This window comes from Chionomys nivalis, chromosome 3 (assembly GCF_950005125.1).
Source record: "Chionomys nivalis chromosome 3, mChiNiv1.1, whole genome shotgun sequence".
Taxonomy (NCBI): Eukaryota; Metazoa; Chordata; class Mammalia; order Rodentia; family Cricetidae; genus Chionomys; species Chionomys nivalis.
The window spans coordinates 91323620-91344840 of NC_080088.1; the positions used below are offsets into that span (position 1 = coordinate 91323620).

The 21221-nt window shown below is 48.4% G+C and overlaps 1 protein-coding gene across 1 annotated transcript in view; it reads right to left on the reverse strand.

Annotated features, from left to right (window-relative positions):
- Positions 1 to 21221, reverse strand: part of Sdk1 (sidekick cell adhesion molecule 1) — a 975668-nt gene that overhangs the window by 242380 nt on the left and 712067 nt on the right. The window contains exons 8-12 of the mRNA XM_057765703.1: positions 12434 to 12517; positions 7576 to 7770; positions 5868 to 5984; positions 4663 to 4830; positions 1200 to 1302 (exon numbers count right to left, since the gene is read on the reverse strand). Of these exons, the coding sequence (XP_057621686.1) occupies positions 1200 to 1302; positions 4663 to 4830; positions 5868 to 5984; positions 7576 to 7770; positions 12434 to 12517 (667 nt within the window). The remainder of the gene's footprint in view (positions 1 to 1199; positions 1303 to 4662; positions 4831 to 5867; positions 5985 to 7575; positions 7771 to 12433; positions 12518 to 21221) is intronic.

Sequence of the window (21221 nt, forward strand, 5' to 3'; positions counted from 1 at the left end):
AGGGTCTGAACCGTGTTCTCAGTGCCTGCTTCAAGGACCATCCCCTCTGCTCACCGTCAACTCAGATTCCATCCTTCTGGCTAAGTGCGGCCTTTTAGAACTAAGGCAGGATGGCAATACTGTGTGATGTATTTCTCTCCACCACCACTACCCTTTCCTGGTTCTTTATTTTCAGAGGCGAGTCTGAAAAGTCACAACCATTCTGCTCTTTGCGACAAAGCTCACTGCTGAGGGCCACCTGTCTGCAGTCAGGCCCTTACCTGAAGTGGTCTGTTTGGGGGTTTTGTTTTGTTTGTTTTTGTTTTGAGACAGGGTCTCACTGAATAGCCCTAAATGTCCTGGAACTAGCTCTTATAGACCAGGCTGGCTTACAACTCACAGAGATTCCCCCCACCCCACCTCTGCCTCCTTAGTGCTGGAATTAAAGACATGTGCTACCATGCCCAGCTTTTTGTTTTGTTTTGAGACAGGTTTAATGTAACCAAGGCTGACCTGGAATCATCATGTGTCTGAAAACAACCTTCAATTTCTGATACCCCTGTTTCTACTTCTGGAGTGCTAGGGTTAGAGGTATACACCCCGAGGTCAGTGTATGCAGTGCTGGAGATAGAAACCCGGGCTTCATGCGTGCTAGGCAAGCACTCTATAATTTAGCCACATGTCAAAGACAAGTATCAGCTTCCAGTGTACAGGATGTCCCACTTGGCATTAGAGAATCTCCAAGCCGTCTGGCTCCTTCTTTCGCCTGTGTTTCCCCTTTACTTGCTTGGCGATCCACATACCTTTCTTCTCCCTGCTATCCAGAAAAACCATCCTTGCAGGATGGAAAACCCCTCCTGAGCATTGCAGAACTCCCGTGTCAACACCACCGAAATCCTATTCCATCCCTCTGGATTTCTGTCTCATTAAGTATCAGTCCTGACAAGAGTATTTTTACAGACAGTGTATTAACCTTGGCAGGAAAATCACAAAAAAGCTGTATTGAAGCCACAGAGTGGAGCATAGCCCACTGTAAATAATACATAAGGCTGGAACGGAAGACCGGTTCCTGTGATTAATGATGGAGCCTGCCACTGGGAGATGCCATCATTGGGGATCTGCTGTAAAGACCCCCAAACTTTCCCTTCTCCTCTCAATTTTCCCTTCATTAGCCCGAGGAATCTTAACAACTCCTATAGAATGAAAACAGGTTGAGCAACCGGAGAGAGGTCCGAGGGTCGTGGGTGGCTCTGCAGCACAGGGTGGCTGTCGTCCCCTTAATCACTACGCGGTCCTCCGGGGGATGAATGATGGACGTTCGATCTGAAACAACACAAGTCACAGCCCGATGAAATCACCAGTGTGGGAGTCTGTGCCCTGGGGGACAATGAATTGGTCATCTGGCATCAAAGCCTCCGAATTCGCTCTCATCTTGACGAAACGGGTGTAAACGGAAGCACTCAGCCAAGTTCAGGGAAGGGAAAATAAGCCTTTCTGTGTGGCAGCAAAGTCAGTTAACCCACCTGCCCACCCCTAAGCCATCCCCGGTCTCCAAACTCTCCAGAAGAGACAAAGAGCTCCTGCAAACGCTTAGGGAGTCAGTCCCCTTCTGCAGGTTAGAGTCAGGACTCTTTGGAGCATCTCTCTGTGTGTGAGGATGTGTGAGGTCAGTCTTAGGGGCTGTGCCTCTGAAGCTGTCCACCTTATTTTTCTGACAGGTCTCTCACTGGCCTGGAACTCACCAAGTAGGGCAGACTTGCTGGTGGGTGATCTCCAAGTATCTGCCTGTCTCTCATTCCCTGGTCATGGGATGGCAAGCATATGCCATCGCTTCCAGTTCTTTGTGGGTTCTGGGGATCAAACTCAGGTCCTCCTGCTTGTAAGTTAAGAACTCAACTGTCTAAGCTGTCTCTCCGGCCTGAAGTCTGGATTTTTTTTTTTTTTTTTTTTTGGTTTTTCAAGACAGGGTTTCTCTGTGGCTTTGGAGCCTGTCCTGGAACTAGCTCTGTAGACCAGGCTGGTCTCGAACTCACAGAGATTCGCCTGCCTCTGCCTCCCGAGTGCTGGGATTAAAGGCGTGTGCCACCATCGCCCGGCTGAAGTCTGGATTTTTAAACCAGGGAAGAAAATGGAGGCCTAGCATTCTAGTTAGGGAGGCTGAGACAGGAGGAGCAAATTCAAGGCCAGCTTGGCCTCTGGAGTAAGTTCATGGCCAACAAATTTCAGAGTAAGCTTAAGAGAAGCCTAGGAAACACACTGAGACCCTGTTTGTAAAGGAAAAGTAAAAAGAGGGTTGGGGATGTAGCTCAGGGGTCAAAGTCCTAGGTTTAATCCCTAGTGTTGCAATGAATATACATGTAAATAAATAGTATATAAATAATATTGAGATTCTTTGCTAAGATAATTATTGTCTTAAAATTTTCTTATGTCCACACAGCACCCTGTGACTTTGGAAGGCGCTGTCACTTGTGCTGTTTGATTTAATCAAGAGCAAACCTGTGACGGCTGTCATTACTCCTAATTCTTGAGCATGAGCATGGATGCCCAGGTTCACTATGAATTGCCTAGGACCACACCGCTGGTGAGAGGCAGGGCCAACCAGCTGTCTCCCATCTGAGGATCCCAGAACCACAGCCACTGCTGCAGAAGCCAGCTTCTCCAGTCAGCCTGGGCCATGCTGTCACACACCTGCAAGGGGACACCACTCTGGTGCCATATGCAGAACTAAAATTTGTGAGTCCCAGGGCTTCACTTGAGGCCCAGCACGGTGGCTTTCCAGCTGTGTGTCAGGAAAGGTTTCTGAGTCTTCTGGCCTTTGCCTATGAGAGGGCACGTGACTGTTCCGAGCAGCTCGACCGAGCAACCTGGATAGCTCTACAGGTCACTGAGCTGGCTCACTGTCCCTTAGCTAAGCATGGTCCCAATGCTGATCCTCAGTAGATCCACAGAACTTTCTGGAGAGTGATCTGTGGAGAGCCAGACCTCATGTTTTCCCTTCCCACAAGTTTGAAAACATGAAGCTAATGTTTTCCCATGCGTCAAATGTATTTGACACCAACCTCCAAACGTAACAAAACCTCTTTTTAGTACTTTGCCAACATTGTAGGAACTTAAATGAAAAGAAATTGATGTTTTGAGAATATCTAATAAAAAACTGAAAGGGTTATCTGGGGCTGGGGAGATGGCTCAGTGATTAAGAGTGCACACTGCTCTTGCAGAGAACCCAAGCTCAATTCCCAGCACCCATGTGAGCTGTCAGCAATTCCAGCTTCAAAGAATCAGAAGGACTTTTCTGGCTTGAAGGCACCTACACTCATGTGTGTGACCTCCACTCCCCTAGACATAGAGACAATTGAAAAAAAAAACCCTTAAAAACTCCATTAAAAGAGTCATTTATCAAAATGTACAATGATGGTATGAGAGAAAATGCCAAAGATGAGCAGAAGTGTGTATGTGTGTGTGCGTGTGCACACGCATGTGGGTATGTTCTTTACAGCTGACTACATCCTCACGTATTAGTGCAGTGAGTGTGAACTTTCTCAATAGAGACCCTTGCAGAGACTGTCAGAGCACACCAGCGCTTTCCATCTGAAAATGGACTGTTAGAATGTTGCCAGGGTAACAGGAAGAAAGGCCACTTAGATTCTTAATGTCTGGGTCATGGCCCTTTTAGGGGTTGAATGACCCTTTTCCAGGGGTCGCATTTCAGACATTGTGCTTATCATATATTTACATTATGATTCATAACAGTTGCAAAATTACAGCTATGAAGTAGCAATGAAATAATTTTATGGTTGAGGGTCACCGCACCATGAGGAACTGCATTAAAGGGTTGCAGCATCGGAAAGGATGAGAACCACTGCACTAGAGAGGCAGGGGACACTTGGTGTGTCATCATGCTACAGAAAATAATTCTTTCTGTACATCAAGGACCAGGGACCTGCACTGAGATTGACAAAAACTGAGGGAACAAAGATGTCCCTACTGTTTGCTTCTATTTAATTTATTTAATTTATGTAGCTGAACTATAGATAGTATAGAAAAAATATGTCCTGTTGTGCGTGCATACACGTTTGTGTGTGCGTACAGAGGCCAGAGGTCAATGTCAGGTGTCTTTCTTAACCACTCTCCTCTTTATTTCATGAGGAAAAGTCCCTCACTGTACCTGGAGTCTCAGGGGAGACTGGCTGCCAGTGAACCCCAGGAATTCTCCTGTGTCTGGCCCTATAGCACTGGGGTTACAAGTGTATGTCTGATGGGTGCTGAGGATCAAACTCATATCCTCTTGACTGCACCCCAAGAATTTTTTTGACTGAGTGACCAGTATTTCTCTAAAATACTTTCTTTAGAATATCAATGAATGATTCAATTTCCTTATAAAATTAATCAAAACATTATTTTAGCTGTTCTAGCCAACTGGGTATAATAAGTCTACGGATTTTAAAAAGTCGATCTGCTACAGCTCTTGAAATAGCACTACTGACTCTCTGAATACACCTCCTAATTATTCTTTCAGAAACAGAAAATTTAATTACTCAACAGATTTCTATAAATTAGTTGTAAAAATAATCATCTTCTTCGAACTAAGCGAGAAAATCTAAAGAAGTTCTGACAACCCCGGGACACAGAGCATACAGTGATGCTAGTGGGATTAAGAGAAGCGTCACAGAGAACGGTCCTTACTCCACACGGTGAGCATGGCGGAGGCGTTCACAGAGGCCTCGGTGTTTGCTGCATAGCAGGTGTAGTTGCCGGCATCCTGGATGAAGACGGGGGCTATCCTCAGCCCCCCAGATTCCAGCAGCATGAACCTAGGAATCCGGACAGAGCCACTGGCCAGAATGAGGTTTCCTGAGGAACAGAGGAGAACAGGAGGTCGTTAGAGGCACAGCAGACGGCAGGGAAGGAGAGGATGGAGCTGTTGGCAAGATGATAATCCGACCAAAGTGAACATTCTGTGTAAAATAGCTGAAGCATTTCCCCATCATTGGCAAAGATGCTGAACACCAGGAACATTCTGGTTGCCAGTACTGTGAGGTCTTGTTAAGCAGACTTTGGTCTGTGTATGGATCCTTATCTTCGGATGCCCACTTCTCATGCTTACTTCATATCTAGGGCTTACTATCTCCCAGAGCCCCCGTGGGCATATGTAAAGGAGAGCCACATTTACACAGTTACTACTGCTCTGTCATTGCCACTGACTTTCCAAAGTTTTTTTTTTTAAATAGTATGTGTGTAAGGCAGTGGTTCTCAACCTTCCTTCCCTCATGTTGGGGTGACCCTCCCAACAACAAAATTATTTTCATTGCTACTTCATAACTGTAATATTCCTATTGTTATGAATCATAATATAAATGTCTGTGTTTTCTGATGGTATTAGGCGACCTTCATGAGAGATTTGTTCCCAAAGGGTTGCAACCCACAGGTAGAGAACCACTGGTTTATAAGGTGTCTGTACGGTTGTGTGGATATACAAGTTTATATGTACACGGTGTGAACGTATATAGAGGCTGACCTTTTTTATTTTTTAAAGACAGGGTTTATGGCTGGAAACTGGGGTTTACCGAATGGTCTAGACTGTCTGCCTCCCCTGTGTCAGGATGATGGGCGCACAGTTTTTTACATGGGTACTGGTGACTAAACGCATATCTTCATGCTGTGTCACAGACATTTTACTAGCTGAACCATTCCTCCAGTCCTCAAGTTTTCCAGAAGCCCAGGGACACCTGTCTTAGTCACACTGCACCCTGGTATCTAGCCCCTGGTGGAGACATTCAATACATGTCATTCGGTCTTCACTGAGGGAATGAATGAGAAGAAAGAAGATGCAGCCAACATCCCAGTGTTTTCCACACCAGCCACGTCCACGCGGCTGCAGAGCCACCTGCCTCTCTTCCACGTGATGGCGGGCTTGGGAGCCCCAGACACCTCACACCTCAGGACAGCTGTCATCCCGTCAGTCACCGTGGTGTCCACTGGACGCTGGGTGAAAGCAGGAGCAATATCTGTAGGGAGAAGTTAACAGTGAACTGTGGCTCCGGCTCTGAGAAGCCTGCCTGGGAATCTGCGCAGGTCTTGCAGGACCAATCAGAGGGCAAGGTACTATATCAAAAAAACAGTAGTCATTCTGGAGTGGTTCCTGCCCTGTACCACTAGGAATCACCCGTCGCTGCTTAGTATCTAACAGGAAATGGATGCCTTTCCCCAAGCCCAAGGATCCAGGAAGGGTGTTTATCTACAGAAACCACCTGGCTTTGTCCTTTAGGCAACAGACTGTATCAAGGACAGGATAACACGTCCACACTTCCCAGGGACATTCTGAAAACTGACATACAGATCTAAGAACCCCTGTCCCATGCGGTGGCTCATTTTTGTTCATGGGGAAAGGGCCTCACAGTCCCAAGCAAGAGGAAGCAGACAGGCGTGTACTGGAATAAAGTACAGCCAGTGTTCCAATGTTCTCCAAATCAGCCACATGACTGCACAGCGCCTGCCTCTCTTCTACATGATGGCGAGGTGGTGGGGCAGGGGATGTCCTTATACCTCCCATACACTCCCATTCACTCCTGCAAGGTTACACCCTCTGTGCTATGGAGCTGTGGCACAGACCGTGCCCCTCAAAGTCTACAGCATCGACTACCAGGCCCTTCGTAGAGAAACAAATAGGCAGCAAGCAAACTCAAACTACCTGGTCAATCTGCATCAGAACACCCTGGCCATAGCTGCAAGGTGGGTTCTAAAGAATACTAACGGATATGAACTCAGTTTCTGGCTTAAACACCCAATATTATTGCAGCTGCCTGGAACAAGATGGGTTTCTGGTGCTCTGCTGTGGAGGGCAAGTGTGGCTGCCGGATAGGGTCAGGGACAGTGACCTCGCAGATTTGCCAAAATACACATGTGCATTTTAAGGACTTAGCTGTCTCTTCACGTGCCGCAGAGAGCCACCAGTCCCACATGTGCGCACACACCCACACGCCCACCACACTCCACTCGCCCCACGGCCACACTCCCCATGGTTCTCACACCTGCAACACCAGTACTTTGCCTCCAAAAAAGGGCAAACTTGAAAGGTGCAATTCCATAGCCACTAAATTCTCCTTCATTTCAGAAGAACAATGTTACGGCTGTGGGAGATTAGAAGGCAAACCCGCAGATACAGTGAGAACCTGTACTTTTATTTTTCAAAGACAGGGTGCCAAGGTATTTCTGCTAATGGGATAATAAAAGAAACCCACAAAAGAACTATAATTGTTCGATAAAACTAAAGTAGAAAATGAATATTTTTTAAAATGAAAGAAAAAGATCAAAAGGAAAAGATTAGGAGCGAGCTATATACTGGATAGTCTTTCTCATTCTGTCCAGGGGGGACAGACATGTTTTTCTACTTGTCTAGAAAGGAAGATTTTTTTTTCTTAAAATAAAGAGCAAGGCTTACAGGCTTGCCGAGGTCACGGTTCTCCTTAGTTCAGCCCTCATCATGGGCTTCTGTCCCTTCGTCACCCCAGGAGCTGACAGGACACTCCCCTGCTGTGTACTGGGGCACAATGGGCAGCTTTGACCGGAAGGCTGACCATGCTCATATGTGTTACTTACTGGTCACATCCAGGTAGGTGTTAGTCTGGATCTCCCCTCCTTCATTACTGGCAAAGCACTGGAAGATTCCGGAGTCTTCTGGACTCAGCTTCTGGATGTGCAGGCCTCCGCTGGGGAGCACTTTGTACCTCGGGTTCTGGAGCTTGCTCACGGGGACAGCATCTTTGTACCATTGGAGGGTGGGAAGAGGAACCCCTGAAGAGGAACAGAGGGAAACATTATACTCCAGGAGCTCTCTGTAGGAGGGTAAAGGCGAAAAGGCTTCAGAGGCCCATATGGCAACCTTCTCACGCCATAGCCGGTTAGGGACACTTCCCTCGCTTTACATGGAGAAACCCACACTGAGAGTTCTGAAGAGGAAGAAGGAATCAGCAAGGGCCATGGCCCCCAGGTCTGCACTCATTTAGAAAGATTTCAACTGTGATTGCCCTTGAGTTTAGGCAGAGTTGATAGTTCTGATTTGTCCCTGCTAGGAAGGCTAGTCCAGGGTCGTTGGCAGTTTCTATAGTGCGTTGACTGACGCCGTGAATGTGGGTGACACTGTCTCACGGGCTGGGGGCCAGGACTGAACTAAACGGAGAAAGTAAGCCAGAAGGTGGTGGCACATGTCTTTAATCCCAGCACGTGGGATCTCTGTGAGTTTGAGAGACGCAAGTGGATCTCTGCGGGTTTGAGGCCGGCCTGGTCTACAGAGTGAGTTATGGGACAGAAAAAAAAAAAAAAAAGAGTTGAGCACCAGCATCCATCTCTCTCTGCTTCCTGACTGCGGATGTCATGTGACCATGGTGCTCCTTGTGCCCTGCACCCCTTTCCCTGCCACGATGGACTGTAGCCCCACACTGAAAGCCAGAGCACTGGTCAGGTACTTAGTCACAGCCATGAAACAAGTCACTAATACAAAGGGAAAGTTTAGTACATGACCTCAAAGGCTGTGAAGATTTGACAGGCTGGCCTGGAAAACTCCCACCGTGCACATGGCAGGGGCTCTGGATAGCGTGAGCACTCCTGATCACAACCAACAGCAAAGCTGTGGGCCCTGAGGAGTCCTCGATGAGCCTGCAGTTGTCAGTGACCTCAAGGCAAGTCTAGACTGCTGGAGGAGAGACTTCAAAGCCCTGATTAAAGGGGGTGGGGACATCTGAAGGAATGTATGTCCACCTAGGAGACACTGAAAAAGTTGCTTTGTCCCTAAGACCCACATGAGTATAGGAAGAAGGGGGTGCACAAGGCCCTGCACCTGTACCCCAAGGTATATGGCAGGGTGCTAGACTAGAAGGACTAGGGAACCAGACAGACTCAGACTTCAGAGTCTTGCCTAGTTTCTCCTTCCTTGTGTGTTGTATCCCAGTGAGACACAAGGCCTGGCTTTGTGGTGGACATTAAGACAGGCTCACAAGGGTCATCACATGGGCGGTAGATGGAAGGACTGCTGTCAGCCTAAGCACCCGGTGAGGACTTCTGAAGCCTGTCTCCTCTATGGCAGTGGTCAGTTCACAGCTCAGGGCTGATAACTATGGCTCTGCATTGTCTGGGGGCAGCCCAGACCTGAGCAGGGAACCCTTGGGCCCTCTACCAGCAGCTTCTGTGCAGGGCTAGGTTCCCTGGAGGATCTCTCTGACCTTCCTGGAGTCCAAGAGGACCACAACCACCCAGAGTAAACTAAGTGTGCAAAGAGACTCCATGGAGAATTTACGCAAACCCACGGGATGTAACAAACTCCGGAAAATACACTGGACATAGAAACCTGATGAGACACTAAGATTTAGTTCTAGAGTTTAGGTGCTTTTGTTCCTTAATTTCCCTAAATACATTTTTTTGTTGGTTTTGAGCCAAAAAATCCTTGCTATGTAGCCCAGGTTGGCCTTGAACTCTTGACCTTCTTGTTTCAGGTTCCTGAATGCTGGGATTACAGGCCTGTGCCTCCAGGCCTGGCACCATAAAGTGGATTGAAGTTTTAAATCTCATTTTAAAATCTTATTTTGCTGAGATTCTCTAAGGCTTCCTCAGACCCCTGACTCAGTCTTGGTGTACGTGGGTGTAGACAGTCCATTTGGATGAATAGAGCTGATGGTGGGAGCGTTTCCAGACAATGTGTTCTCGGGCAGTTCTTCCCCTTAATTACGTTTCCTGTCACCTCTCATTAAATCAGGACAACTTTTAAAAATCCATTTCAAGGTAAAAGCATATGCAATTCACGTAAGACCTCATAATGGTGATTACATGATGTTGCTCTCATGGGAAACCCCTCCACACTCCCCATGCAGTTTGCTCCATTGCCAGAGTTAGCTGGAAATCACATGACTGCAGAGGAATGTAGGAGGGCCAGCTCGATACATAGTTACAAGTCTATGCTTAGCCGGCGGTGGTGGCGCACACCTTTAATCCCAGCACTCGGGAGGCAGAGGCAGGCGGATCTCTGAGTTTGAGGCCAGCGGATCTCTGAGTTCGAGGCCAGCCTGGTCTAGAAGAGCTAGTTCCAGGACAGGAACCAAAAAGAGCTACAGAGAAACCCTGTCTCAAAAAAAACAAAAACAAAAACAAAACAAAACAAAAAAAACAAGTCTATGCTTAACAGTTTCCCCTGCAGAAATTCAGCAAGAAGAGAGCGGCCCCCTGTCAGAGGAAAAATGTCAGGATTGCCACTTACTGAAAAATAAGAGTTACTACATGGGGGGTAGGTGGGAGGGTTTCTACTGGGGGGCATTTCGTGTCAGATGGGAATTGTATGCCCTGCAGTGGTCTAGAATGTGCTTATTTCTGAAATAGAAATGGTGCCCAGCTTCTCGTGTGCAGAGCTAAGTTTTAGGGGCTGCTGTGGTATGAGGAGGCGAACGCGGCCACACAAGAGAAGGCTCTCCACTCGACATCTGTGCCGTTCCTCTCTCAGCCTCCCCCATGGCTGCACGAATGGGGTTGGAGCTGGGGAGAACGGAAACACAGCATGTTTAGGAGTGACTGTGACGAGGGGACCTGGAGTGGGAACTGGAGGCTGCAGGCCCTTTGGCCGGCAAAGACCAGATCTGACCTAAGCCACTGGAAGGAACTCCTGGTCAGAGATGACTCTGTGTTCACCAAGAGCTGCCAAGCGTCACAGGCCTCCCGTTTCTGAACTGAAGGGTGGGGCGGATATGGTTGGACACAGGTGCGTCCTGCTCTCCTGCTCTAAGTCCTCGGCATTAGCTCTCGAGGGTAGCCGAGCGTCATGGCAGGCACATGTGCCGAGGCCATTGGCTGGGTCTTGGACTGTTCTGCATTGTCCCATGACCCCAGTATTTGGTGAGCAGGTTCTATATGCCAGATATCTGGTGACAATTTTCCATACCCTGTCTTGTTTGATCCTGGAGGCTCTGAGCATAATACTTAACTGTGCTTTCTCTGAAGCCAGGTTCCAATAGTCAATAGTGTCTATAGAGAGATCACGTGCCTCTTGCGAAACTGCTAGCATAAAAGCTAAACCAGTCTGGTCTTTTTTTTTTTTTGATGAGGTGCCTTTAAAGCTCATTAGCGAGCCAGGGACAGCAGGAGCACTTGCCCCCTGCTTCCCGAGCTAGCTGCGGACACCTGCTTGTCCAGGTGCTCTCGGTTCGTCCTATGGCTGGAAAGTCACAGGCAATGACCAGCTACCTGACTGAACCTCAGAAAAGGAGGGAGTCTCCAGCCCCAGGACATACATTAGATAAAAGCTTTTCATCCTGAACCAATTGGATAGGGAATTTAGGGCATCTTTTTTTCCTGCCTTTTCTATAGGCTGAGGCTACACTTTGCAAGATCATAAAATGAACTGCTTCCCTCTCCCTACTCGGGGTCTCCAGCGCTCTCATTATGAAGCAAGGGCCACTGTTTCTCACCAAAGCAAGGTTTCCCTTCCATCTCTGAGTGAGTGGGGGAAACTGTGCTTATCCAGGTCCAAACAGACAGGAAAAAAGCCTTTTCATCTATATGGGTCTTGGTAATGGATTGCCTTGTAAAGCCCATGTCATGTGTGCGTGCGTGCGTGCGTGCGTGTGTGTGTGAACATGGGGGCAGGAAGTTATCTGTAGCTTCCTGTGTAACCCACACAGTAAAGTCACGGACAGGGTAATGGGTACAGTGAGCCACAGGAAGGAGGGACAATGATGTGTGGAATAGGAGAGCTGCCTCGGAGCTAAAAGGACAGAAAGGCAGGAAAAGTTTCCATTCCAAAAAAATAAACCATCATGATAGGGCCCTGGCACGTGACTTAGCTGGCAGAGTGCTTGTCTAGTTTGCAGGAGTCTCTTGAGTGCCATCCCCGGCACTGCATAAATCAGCTGTGGTGGCTCATACCTAGACTCACAGCACTTGAGAGGTGAGAGGTGGGCGTGGGAAGGCCAGGTGCTCAGGGTCATCCTGGGCTACGCAGCAAGTTTGAGGCCAGGCTAGGTTATATGAGATTTTATCTCAAAATTTTAATTAATTAATTGTCCAATTAATTAACTAATATTAAAAGCACCCTCCTTTTTTGTAGGTTGCATGGATGTGGCGCCCAGTCCTTATCACCCGGTGGATAGAGATAGGTCTCTTGAGAGCCACGGTCTTAGGCCCATATACTCTGGAGAACCCAGTTACTGAGGAGAGATACAGGGTCTGCTGACCCTGCTGTCTTTGGGGCAGACAAAAGGAAAGGCCTTCCTTCTCATCTTCCTTCTTATGGAGCCCTGGATTGATCTACAGACAAGGAAGCAAGATCTGCACAATGGCTACTTCCTTCAGCAAAGTCACAGACTAGTTATTGAGTCCTAGGGTCCAGGGTCCCCAGCCTTGAAGGTCACTGTCCTCCCGGAAGGATTTAAAGACTCCCCCTGCCCCGGAAATCCCCATCCGGTACTCCCATACTCACCCATGGCTTGACATGGGATGTCCACAGTTTCTTCCACTTCTCCTAAAATCCGACTCTCGGGCTCAGCAGTGAAATATGGCGGCTCTTTAAACAGGAAAAGAAAATGGCCCCTAAGTAAAGAGTGCTGTTGTCTGAATGGGAAATGTCCTCCCTGGGCACACGTTTGAACTCTTGATCCCCAGACGGTGGCACTGTGGAGGGAGGTTGTAGAACTTTTAAGAGGGGGACCCTACTGGAGGAAGTGAGCCCCTAGGAACGGGCCTTGAGGCTTTGTAGCCAGACCCCATTTTCCGCTTATTCTTTGCTTCCAGAGTGTGGATGCGGTGTGAACAGCCAGCCTGCTGCTCTGGCCACCGTGCCTTCCATGCCTGTCAGCATTTCTTCCCCATCATGATGGACCACATCCTTCTGGACCTGCGAGACAATAGTCAACCCTTCTGCCTTTCAGCTGCTTTTGTCAGGATGTTTAATCATAACAGCAAAAAAGTGACCAACACAAGAAGGATGTCAAGGACCACAGTGGTTTCTGTCTGTCTGTCTGTCTGTCTCACTCTCTCATGTGTGTGTGCATGTGTGTGTGTGCGTGCATGCGCAGGCCAGAGGTCAATGTCAGGTGTCTTCTTCAATGGCTCCTCTCTTTATTTTTTGAGACAGGGCCTTCACTCAGTCTGAAGTGCACCCACTTTAGCTAGACTGGGATCCTTGTGTCTTACCTTCCTCCACTCTGTCACGAAGATCACAGGTGTGCACTGCCATGCCTGGCTTTTTGAGTGCTGGGGGCCTGAACTCAGGTCCTCAGAATGTGCGGCAAGTACTTTATGGACCAAGTCATCTCCCCAGTTCCAAATCTGAGATCTTACATCTTTGTTTCTAAACACGTCATCATCAGTCACCACCACACTCACAAACTCAAATTTGGGGAGCAGCAGGCAAAGGTGATTTATATTCTAAGGTTCCAGAAAGCAAATTACCACTCAGGGCGATGGCTACTTCTCAGTTTATGGGCTTGAAATCATGGCATATTTTAATTCACGTTTTAGAAAGGGCATCCCAAGAGCTTCGTAAAGGTATATTTACAACACAGTACTTTAGAGGCACGTTCGTTTCCATCTCTAAACTAAACACCAACACGAAGCATGTTGAATAGCAGCCCCATAACAAGGGGCCAGGCCCATAGCAAGAACAGTGCAGCCTATTAGTATTTTTTTTAAGTCTTAGCAGTTCTCCGCCAAAACATCAATTTAATATGTCGATGGAATGCAAAAGAGTGGTGGTGAAGGGATGGAGGAGGGGTGGGAGCATGGGTCCAGAGACTCTCATCCAGACCCTTGCGTGGGCCACAGGAAACAGTGTCTGTATCAGACAACGGTTTCCTGGGACCGTAAATTGCAATATTTTCCGCAGTTTATTCAGCAGAATTCAGCAGAGGCATGGCCGGGCTCAGGGGCATTAAGGCAGCAGTGGTACTTCATTATCACGGTGACAAAGGCTCTTGTGTTCACTTTCTGCTTGATAATTAATTTCTGGAGACATCTTCTTTTCATTGTAATAGTGTTAAATGTGGATAATAAGGCTTGGCGTGCCTCCTGTATTGGCCACTTCTTAAAAAAATAAGGTGGGACCTAAAGTGGGGGGGTGGGGTGGAGATGAAAACATACCAGTTCAAAGGGAAAAAAGGACTAAAGGCTTCTGAATGGGCAGAACATGGGTATCAACTCTGCAATTACTTGGACCTTTTGAGCAGAAGCTTCTGCCTCAACTACTCACCTGCACTGTGGAGACAGCTGTGGATTCACTAGGCAGGAGCAGAACCCTCTGACATAGGGTCTTGTGTGTATAGCCCGGACTTGGAGGCAGGCTACCAATATTTAAAGCCTTCGCTTTCCTAGCTGGTCTTTGCACACACATATTCCCCGCTCAGACGTGTCTCTCTAATCAATACTAACACTAGCAGCACTATTTATGTTCTAACACCACAGCGGTGCAGCCTGTCAAGGACCTTATGCACAGGTCACGGCCCATATTCATCAGTGAATGCTAAAGTCAATAGCTACCATCATGGTCCTGATTAAAGGCATGCGAGGGCAAAGGGGGGAAAATTAAGTTAAATATCAACATTTGCTCATGATTAATTACAGTTTCCATTTCCTCAGTCAAACATCCTATTTTTAGGTAATGGTGAAGTTCCAAGCCAAAAATACAGAAAAAGTTCATGCATTCTTTCCTGAGTTTACCCGTGGAACTCTGTCCTCATAGGATAACAACTATAATCATCTTCAGTAAAACGACTTCCCCAAGAGATGCTCATATACCTATTGACATTCCCTAGTAGAGGGAGGAGGCAGGTAAGGTCATTAGACCCTTAACTGAGACTTCAGCCACTCCTTCCGGCACCTCCCAGTCATCTGCATGTAATTCTGCCCTAGCTGAACATGGCCTCCTGGTTGTGGGAGGCGCTAGAGTACAGAGAGTGTGGAAAGTTAATTGAAGTGGGGACTCCATCTGTGTGGCGGTGGGGGCCTTGTCATCCACGCTAGAAGGCTTTTTGGTTGAGGTGGCTACTTTGGGGCAAGCATGCTCCTGTAAGTGACCTCTCACCCATGCCTTGCAAGTAATCCCCGTAGACTTGTAAACTCACTGGTTCATAAAGCTAGACCTCATCTTGGTATCCACCTTGGGGTATAGATCTTGCTTAAGTCTTCCTAGGTTTAGATCAACAATCACCCCACTAGTAACGCCTTCCTAAACTAAGTCTGATCACCTCCAGGCTATCACTCATGTGATCAACAGATTTGTTCTTCACTGCCCCTTCAGGCTTCTGCTTGTGTGTGCGTGCACATGTGTTTAGTCCCATGCAGGGTCATGTGTCTATACTGCCCTGGAATGCAGAATGGTCCTTCATCCTGAAGATGCTCTCCACCCCAACCCCCATGTCTGGCCAACCCCCTACTTTTGTTAGACTTTCATTTCAAGAATGTTATGTGAACAGTTACGCTGCATGTCACCTTGGAAGTGGCTGCCCTCCTGCCATGTAATTCCCTCCGGATGTGTCCAAGAGGACACACTTGAGAGCATATACCAGTCCCACGGATGCCCAGCACCTCCAGGGCCACAGTGCCTTCTCCAATGTGGTGGTTTGAATGAGAATTCCCCCTCCCGATGAGCTCATGCATTTGAATACTTGATCCCCATTTGATGGCACCATTTGGGAAGAACTAGGAGGCATGTTTTCGTTAGAGAAGGTGAGTCACTGAGGGCTGACTCTGAGGTTTCCAAAGCCTTCATCATCTCCAATTAGTTTCTTTGTCTCATCGTTTTGGATTAGGATGTAAACTCTCAGCTACTCCTCTAGTGCCATGCCTATCTGCCTGTCACCATGCCCCCTGTCAATGGCCTCACCCTCTGAAACTGCAAATCCCCCCAGTAAACTCTTTCTTTTTATAAGTTGCCTTGGTCATGGTGTCTTTTCACAGTAATGGAAAATTTACCCAGAAACCCAGATGCCATTTCTATTCTCAGCTTCCTAGGACTGTGCAGTGGCACCTGGCTGAGGATGGAGAAAAAGAATTTACTCAACGTCCCTGGGGACGGGCTACCTGAGGGGATGCACCTCACCTCCAGCAGAAGCCAGGCAGCTGTGGTGCACACCTCACAGCTGGGCAGATATGCTCCCCCACTTTACCGCACCTCCCTCATGAACGTGGGAAAGGCACTAGGAAACTGGGACCCTTCGGGGCAGCCTGGTGCACCTTGTTCCTGGAAGCCTGCCAGGTAGGTGAGGTGACAGGCCAGGAGTTGTCACGGTGACACAGGCTTCTTCTCTGTCACATATAAGCTACAGTCTCTCTGTAGGTCCTTCACACCAACCCAATTCAAAGAGGGCTCACAAGGGTGACAGCTTGTTTCCACAAAGTCTGCGGGGAGGGCAGAGTGGGGCATTTACTAGGCCTGCAGCTGTGAGGACTTCCAGCTGAGCCACACGGGGACACTCCGAGGACAGTCATTTAAAGCACATGCCTTTTTACCACTTCATCTTCCAAGGGCACTGGGCAAGCCTATGTCTTGGCAAATGGGGACTTTTTGAGAGTGAGCGCCAGCTGGCACAGGTCAGTACTGGGCATTAACTATTGATAAACCGGGGATTGAAATGGACACTTCCGTCCTCAGAGATAAGATAAAGGCATCAGAAGAGTCTCATGCCCTGCGTGAGCCCAGAGCCAAGACAAAGCCAGCAGGGGCTGAGTGTCCTACAGACAGCCCAACTGCAGTAATCAGAACCAGAGTTAGGGTCCTCCCTAGGTAGCCACAAACTGGGATCTTGGATGAATTCCTCTACTCCAGCTCAACAGGAGCTTGAAGCACAGGTTCTGGCTTGCAGAGCCAGTCTCACTGGAGGTGGTCAATGCATACCCCGGCTGTGTTGTACAGCCCCTGTGCTTGGTAGTGAATACAGTCTGCGTTCCAGGCTTGTTAGTACATTTCCCACATTGGCTTTCCCTCCCTCTAGGAGGCCCAGTTCTGTCTTTGGCTTCAGTCATTGTACACATTGGGTACCTTGTCCATGGTAGTGGGCAGGAAGAACGGTCTCTAGGGATAGCTACACCAGATCCCCTGGAACCTATACATTCTCTATGTGACATGATGAGCTCTGCAGATGGGATGAAGGTCATCATTCTTAACATGGGAAGAGTGGCAGAGCAGGGTTAGCTGAGCGGCCAGGTCTAATGGCGTGAGTCCTTATGGTGGAGAACTTTCTCTGTGAGGAATCAGGAGAGACAAGAGGCCTGGCAAAGATTGAAGATGGAAGGAATGGAGGAACGGAGGAGAAAAAAAATGGGAAGAGTGTGGAGTAGGGAGGGAGGGGAAGGAAAAGAGAAAGGAGAAAGACAGATGGTAGGAAGAGGGATGGGTAAAGGAAGGGTAGGTGGGGGTGAAGGAGGAATCAAGGGGTGGGAGAAGAAGGAGAGAGAGGAACTAGACACTTTTGTGTAGGGACATAAACACCTATTAGGTGCTCAGTGTCAGCTGCAGAATGGCTGCTCATCTATGACACTGTATCACTCACCACGAGTGGTTTTGTTCTAAAACAGAGTATCTGGATTTCGGAGAGATCTGTGTACAGCGAATTGGAATAGTTTTACAAGAAACACACAGGTTCCCTGTAATGGTCACTATGGTGGTCAGTCTTCATCGTCAACTTTAGAATCACCATGGAGACACACATCTGGGAGTGTCTATGAGGATGCTTCCAGAAAGGTTTAACTGAGGAGGGATGCACAACCCCTCCCTATGTGGGCGGCACCGATCCCTAGGCTGGACTAGATAAAAAGGAGAAAGTGAGCACCAGTGTCCATCTCTCTCTGCTTCCTGACTGTGGATGCCACGTGACCAGCTCCTCATGCTCCTGCCGCTATACCTTCCCCGCCACGATGGACTATTCCTCAGAACTGTGAGTGAAAGAAATACCCCCTTCCTTAAGTTACTGCTGTCAGGTTTTTTTTAAAAATCACAACAATGGGAACAGTCAGTAATGCCATTACTCTTCACTCCTAGTACCAGGGTGGGTGTGAAGGAGCTCTGTGGACACTGGTGGGTGCGGTGGGCACAGACCAGCTGCGGTTCCTGCAGGACATGCTGAATCTGTCAGTCGTGAGGGAAAGATGTACAACTATCCCCACAGTGATCCGAGGTGCTGTAACTGGTAAGAGCCACTGCCCTGGTTTCATTTCTATTACTGTGCTAAAATAGCCTGATAAAAAGCACCTTCGGGGAGACTGGGTCCATGTTAGCTCACAGTGCCAGGCTGCAGTCCACCACAGCAGGAAGAACAGGTGGTAGAGACTTAAGACAGCCAGTTGTGGCTCATCTGCAGTCAAGACCAGAGACCGTGACTGCATGCATGCTTGGTACTTGGCTTGCTTTCTCCACAGTCCGGGGCTCAAAGTCAAGGAACGATGCTGCCCACTTTCAGGATGGGTCTTCCTACATCAATTAATTTGATTGAGGCAGTCCCTTGCAGACATGCCCACAGGTCAACCTGCGCTAGACAGTCCCTCACTGACACTCCTTCCTGGGGCTCCTAGCTTGCGTCACATTGACAGTAAGAGGTAACTATCACAGTCGCCATCCTTTATTTATCTTGAAGAAAGCACCGACACTTCCATGGATGTCAAGAGCACCTTGGCTCTTAGTGTGGAACGAGTGTGATGTGTGCGCTCACTAAAGTGATGTGTGCACTCCTTAGTGTGACGTGCACACTCTAGTAGCAGCACCATGCAGCGTATGCTATGACAGAGCATGCCAATGGCACATGAAGTCATCCTTTCAGCTCTTCTGCAGTGATCTTACTCCATTGCCTCTGGGCTATTAGCCTTATCTACCACCTTCCCATGCCAAGAATTGGGACCAAGGTCAACAACACCAATGACTCCCATTAAACTTGGTTAAAAGTGCAGCCAGAAGCGAGCCCTAAAGCCTACACTTAGGCTTCCCTGTCACATACCTTGCTGCCATGTGCCAATTGCTACAGAGTATAGCTGAGACTCTTACAGTGATGTCTGGGAGGTTCTCAAGGGACACCTAGTCTCAATGACAGGTAAGCTTGCCAGAAGCTGAAGGGTGGACATCCAAGGTCAGTCACACACAGACAGTTGCTCAAAGCTGGAGACAGCCAAGTCTAGAGCTTGCCTCCACCAAAGCAGGGCATGGTCTCCCTGGTCTAGAGCGGCACTGGCTGCGCACAGCACAGTAGAGCCCACAGTCCACCAGCAGAATCGGGGGTAGGGCTTTTCCTTGATAGCCTCACCAGCGTTTCCCACCCACCATGGTAGGCAAATTTGATTTCTATTCCCAGAAGAAGCCACCAAGAAGGAGAAGCTGGTGGTGCAGTGGGAAGTTGTGCACCACAGGGAGGCAGGGGCCATGTGACACAGCAGCCTCTGAGCATCAGAGCAGTGGTGTGGTGTCTCACCAGCTAGGTCAGGAGTAGAAGAGGTCAGGCATGGGGACAGCACAGCAGGACAACTGAGTAGTGAGGAGGTAGGGGACAGGGCTCCGGGCTCTGCAGGGTGGGCACCAGGCACCTCCAGGGATCAGAGCTTGGATTCCTGTTTAGACCACAGGAATTGAGCAATCCAACTAGAAGCTGACAGGCAGCGTAAACAGCCTCCGCCGCCTGTCTCGTCTCATCAGTGTGAGACACACGTAATTGGAAGGCGATTCCTTTCTGCTCTCATTCATCTGCATGCTCATATCAATAGCTCGCTCCCCAGTTCTGCTGGTGACAGGCTGGGAGATTGGTCACACTTCCCCAGGATCCCTCCCCGATGGGGCAGCCATACTTGGAGACAATCTCTGAGTCCTTTGAATCAGCAGAGATACTTTCTTCAGGGTTTCTCCAGTATAACCCAACCACAAAGTTCCACCTGTCACAACGTCTAAACAAAAGGGGCTTCGAGTCAACCTTTTCAAGCTAGGAAGCCTTGGGGCTGACGGGCGACTCTGGGGAAAGCTTGCCACAAGAGCACAGAGGCCTGAGCTTGCACCCTTGGCATACATGTAAAAAGATGGGGCATGCTATCATGCCCCTATAATTCTAGCGCTGGTGAATGGGGTAGGAAGAGACCGGAGGATCCCTGGAGCCTGATGGACAGCCAGTCCAGATAAATTGCTGAGATACAGGTTCAGTGAGAGAACCTGCCTCAAAGCACAAGGCAGATGGGCTGGAACTGGCTCCAGTTAAGAGCGTGTTAACTAGCACACTGGGGTTCAGTCCCAAGCACCCACATCAGGAGGCTCACACTTGTCTTTGACTCCAGTTCTAGGGGATCTTACACTCTCTTCAGACCTATGCAGGCAGGTTCACTCACACACACACACACACACACACACACACCTATTTTTTAATCTCAAAAATGAGTTTGAGGGTGATTGAGGAAGTTAGTTGATGTCAATACATATGAACATGTGCACACACATACATACATCTAAACACAGAAGAGAGGAAGCCTGTTCCTTACCTTTGTGAGTCATAACGTGAGTTATGATGAGTGCTGAGCACAGAAACCCATTCTGCGATGAATTTGAGATCAAAGTTAAGATGATAGATTTAAATACTTAAGGAGGGAATGGTGACGGAGACAAACATTTGAGTTTATAGGGAGATAAATTTTCTCTCTTGTTTAAATTACCTTAAAATGTTTTCAACACAATACAGTCCTGTCTGCCAGAGATTTACACATCACAAATTTTAATTTTGGTTCAATCTATAATGCGCCGTGCTCAGACGGCCATAGATCAACCTCGATGGAGGTCTCTGCTGAGGACGAATGTCATCTCCACATCCATATCTAGCACTGGCAGCTGGAGCAGAGCTCAGACGCTCGGGTGGGATCAGCAGTGATTGGTGACTCTGGTCCGTGGCTCAGGTTCTCTGATTATTCCAGGACCTCTTCTGGAGGGGGCTGACAGGCTGCATTTAGCAGAGTCACTCGGAGAGCACAAAGCCCTCTCCTGATGTCTAACAAACATGAGGACGCTCAGGGCAATGGGCTTCTATGCAACCCTCCTCAATGCTTGCTAATTCCACCGGAACCTATCTGCTTTTTCTTTTCATATTTTGCAAAATGGCAAACCGCAAAATGTATTACTGAAAGAGCAATTGTTCAGAGAGTTTTATTTCTCTCTCTCCATTTTCAACCCCTTTCATTTCAGATAGGAGACGGACTGAAGCGGCCTTTGAGGTACCCTCCATCAGCGGTGACTTCCACTGAGGAGTACGGGTCACCAG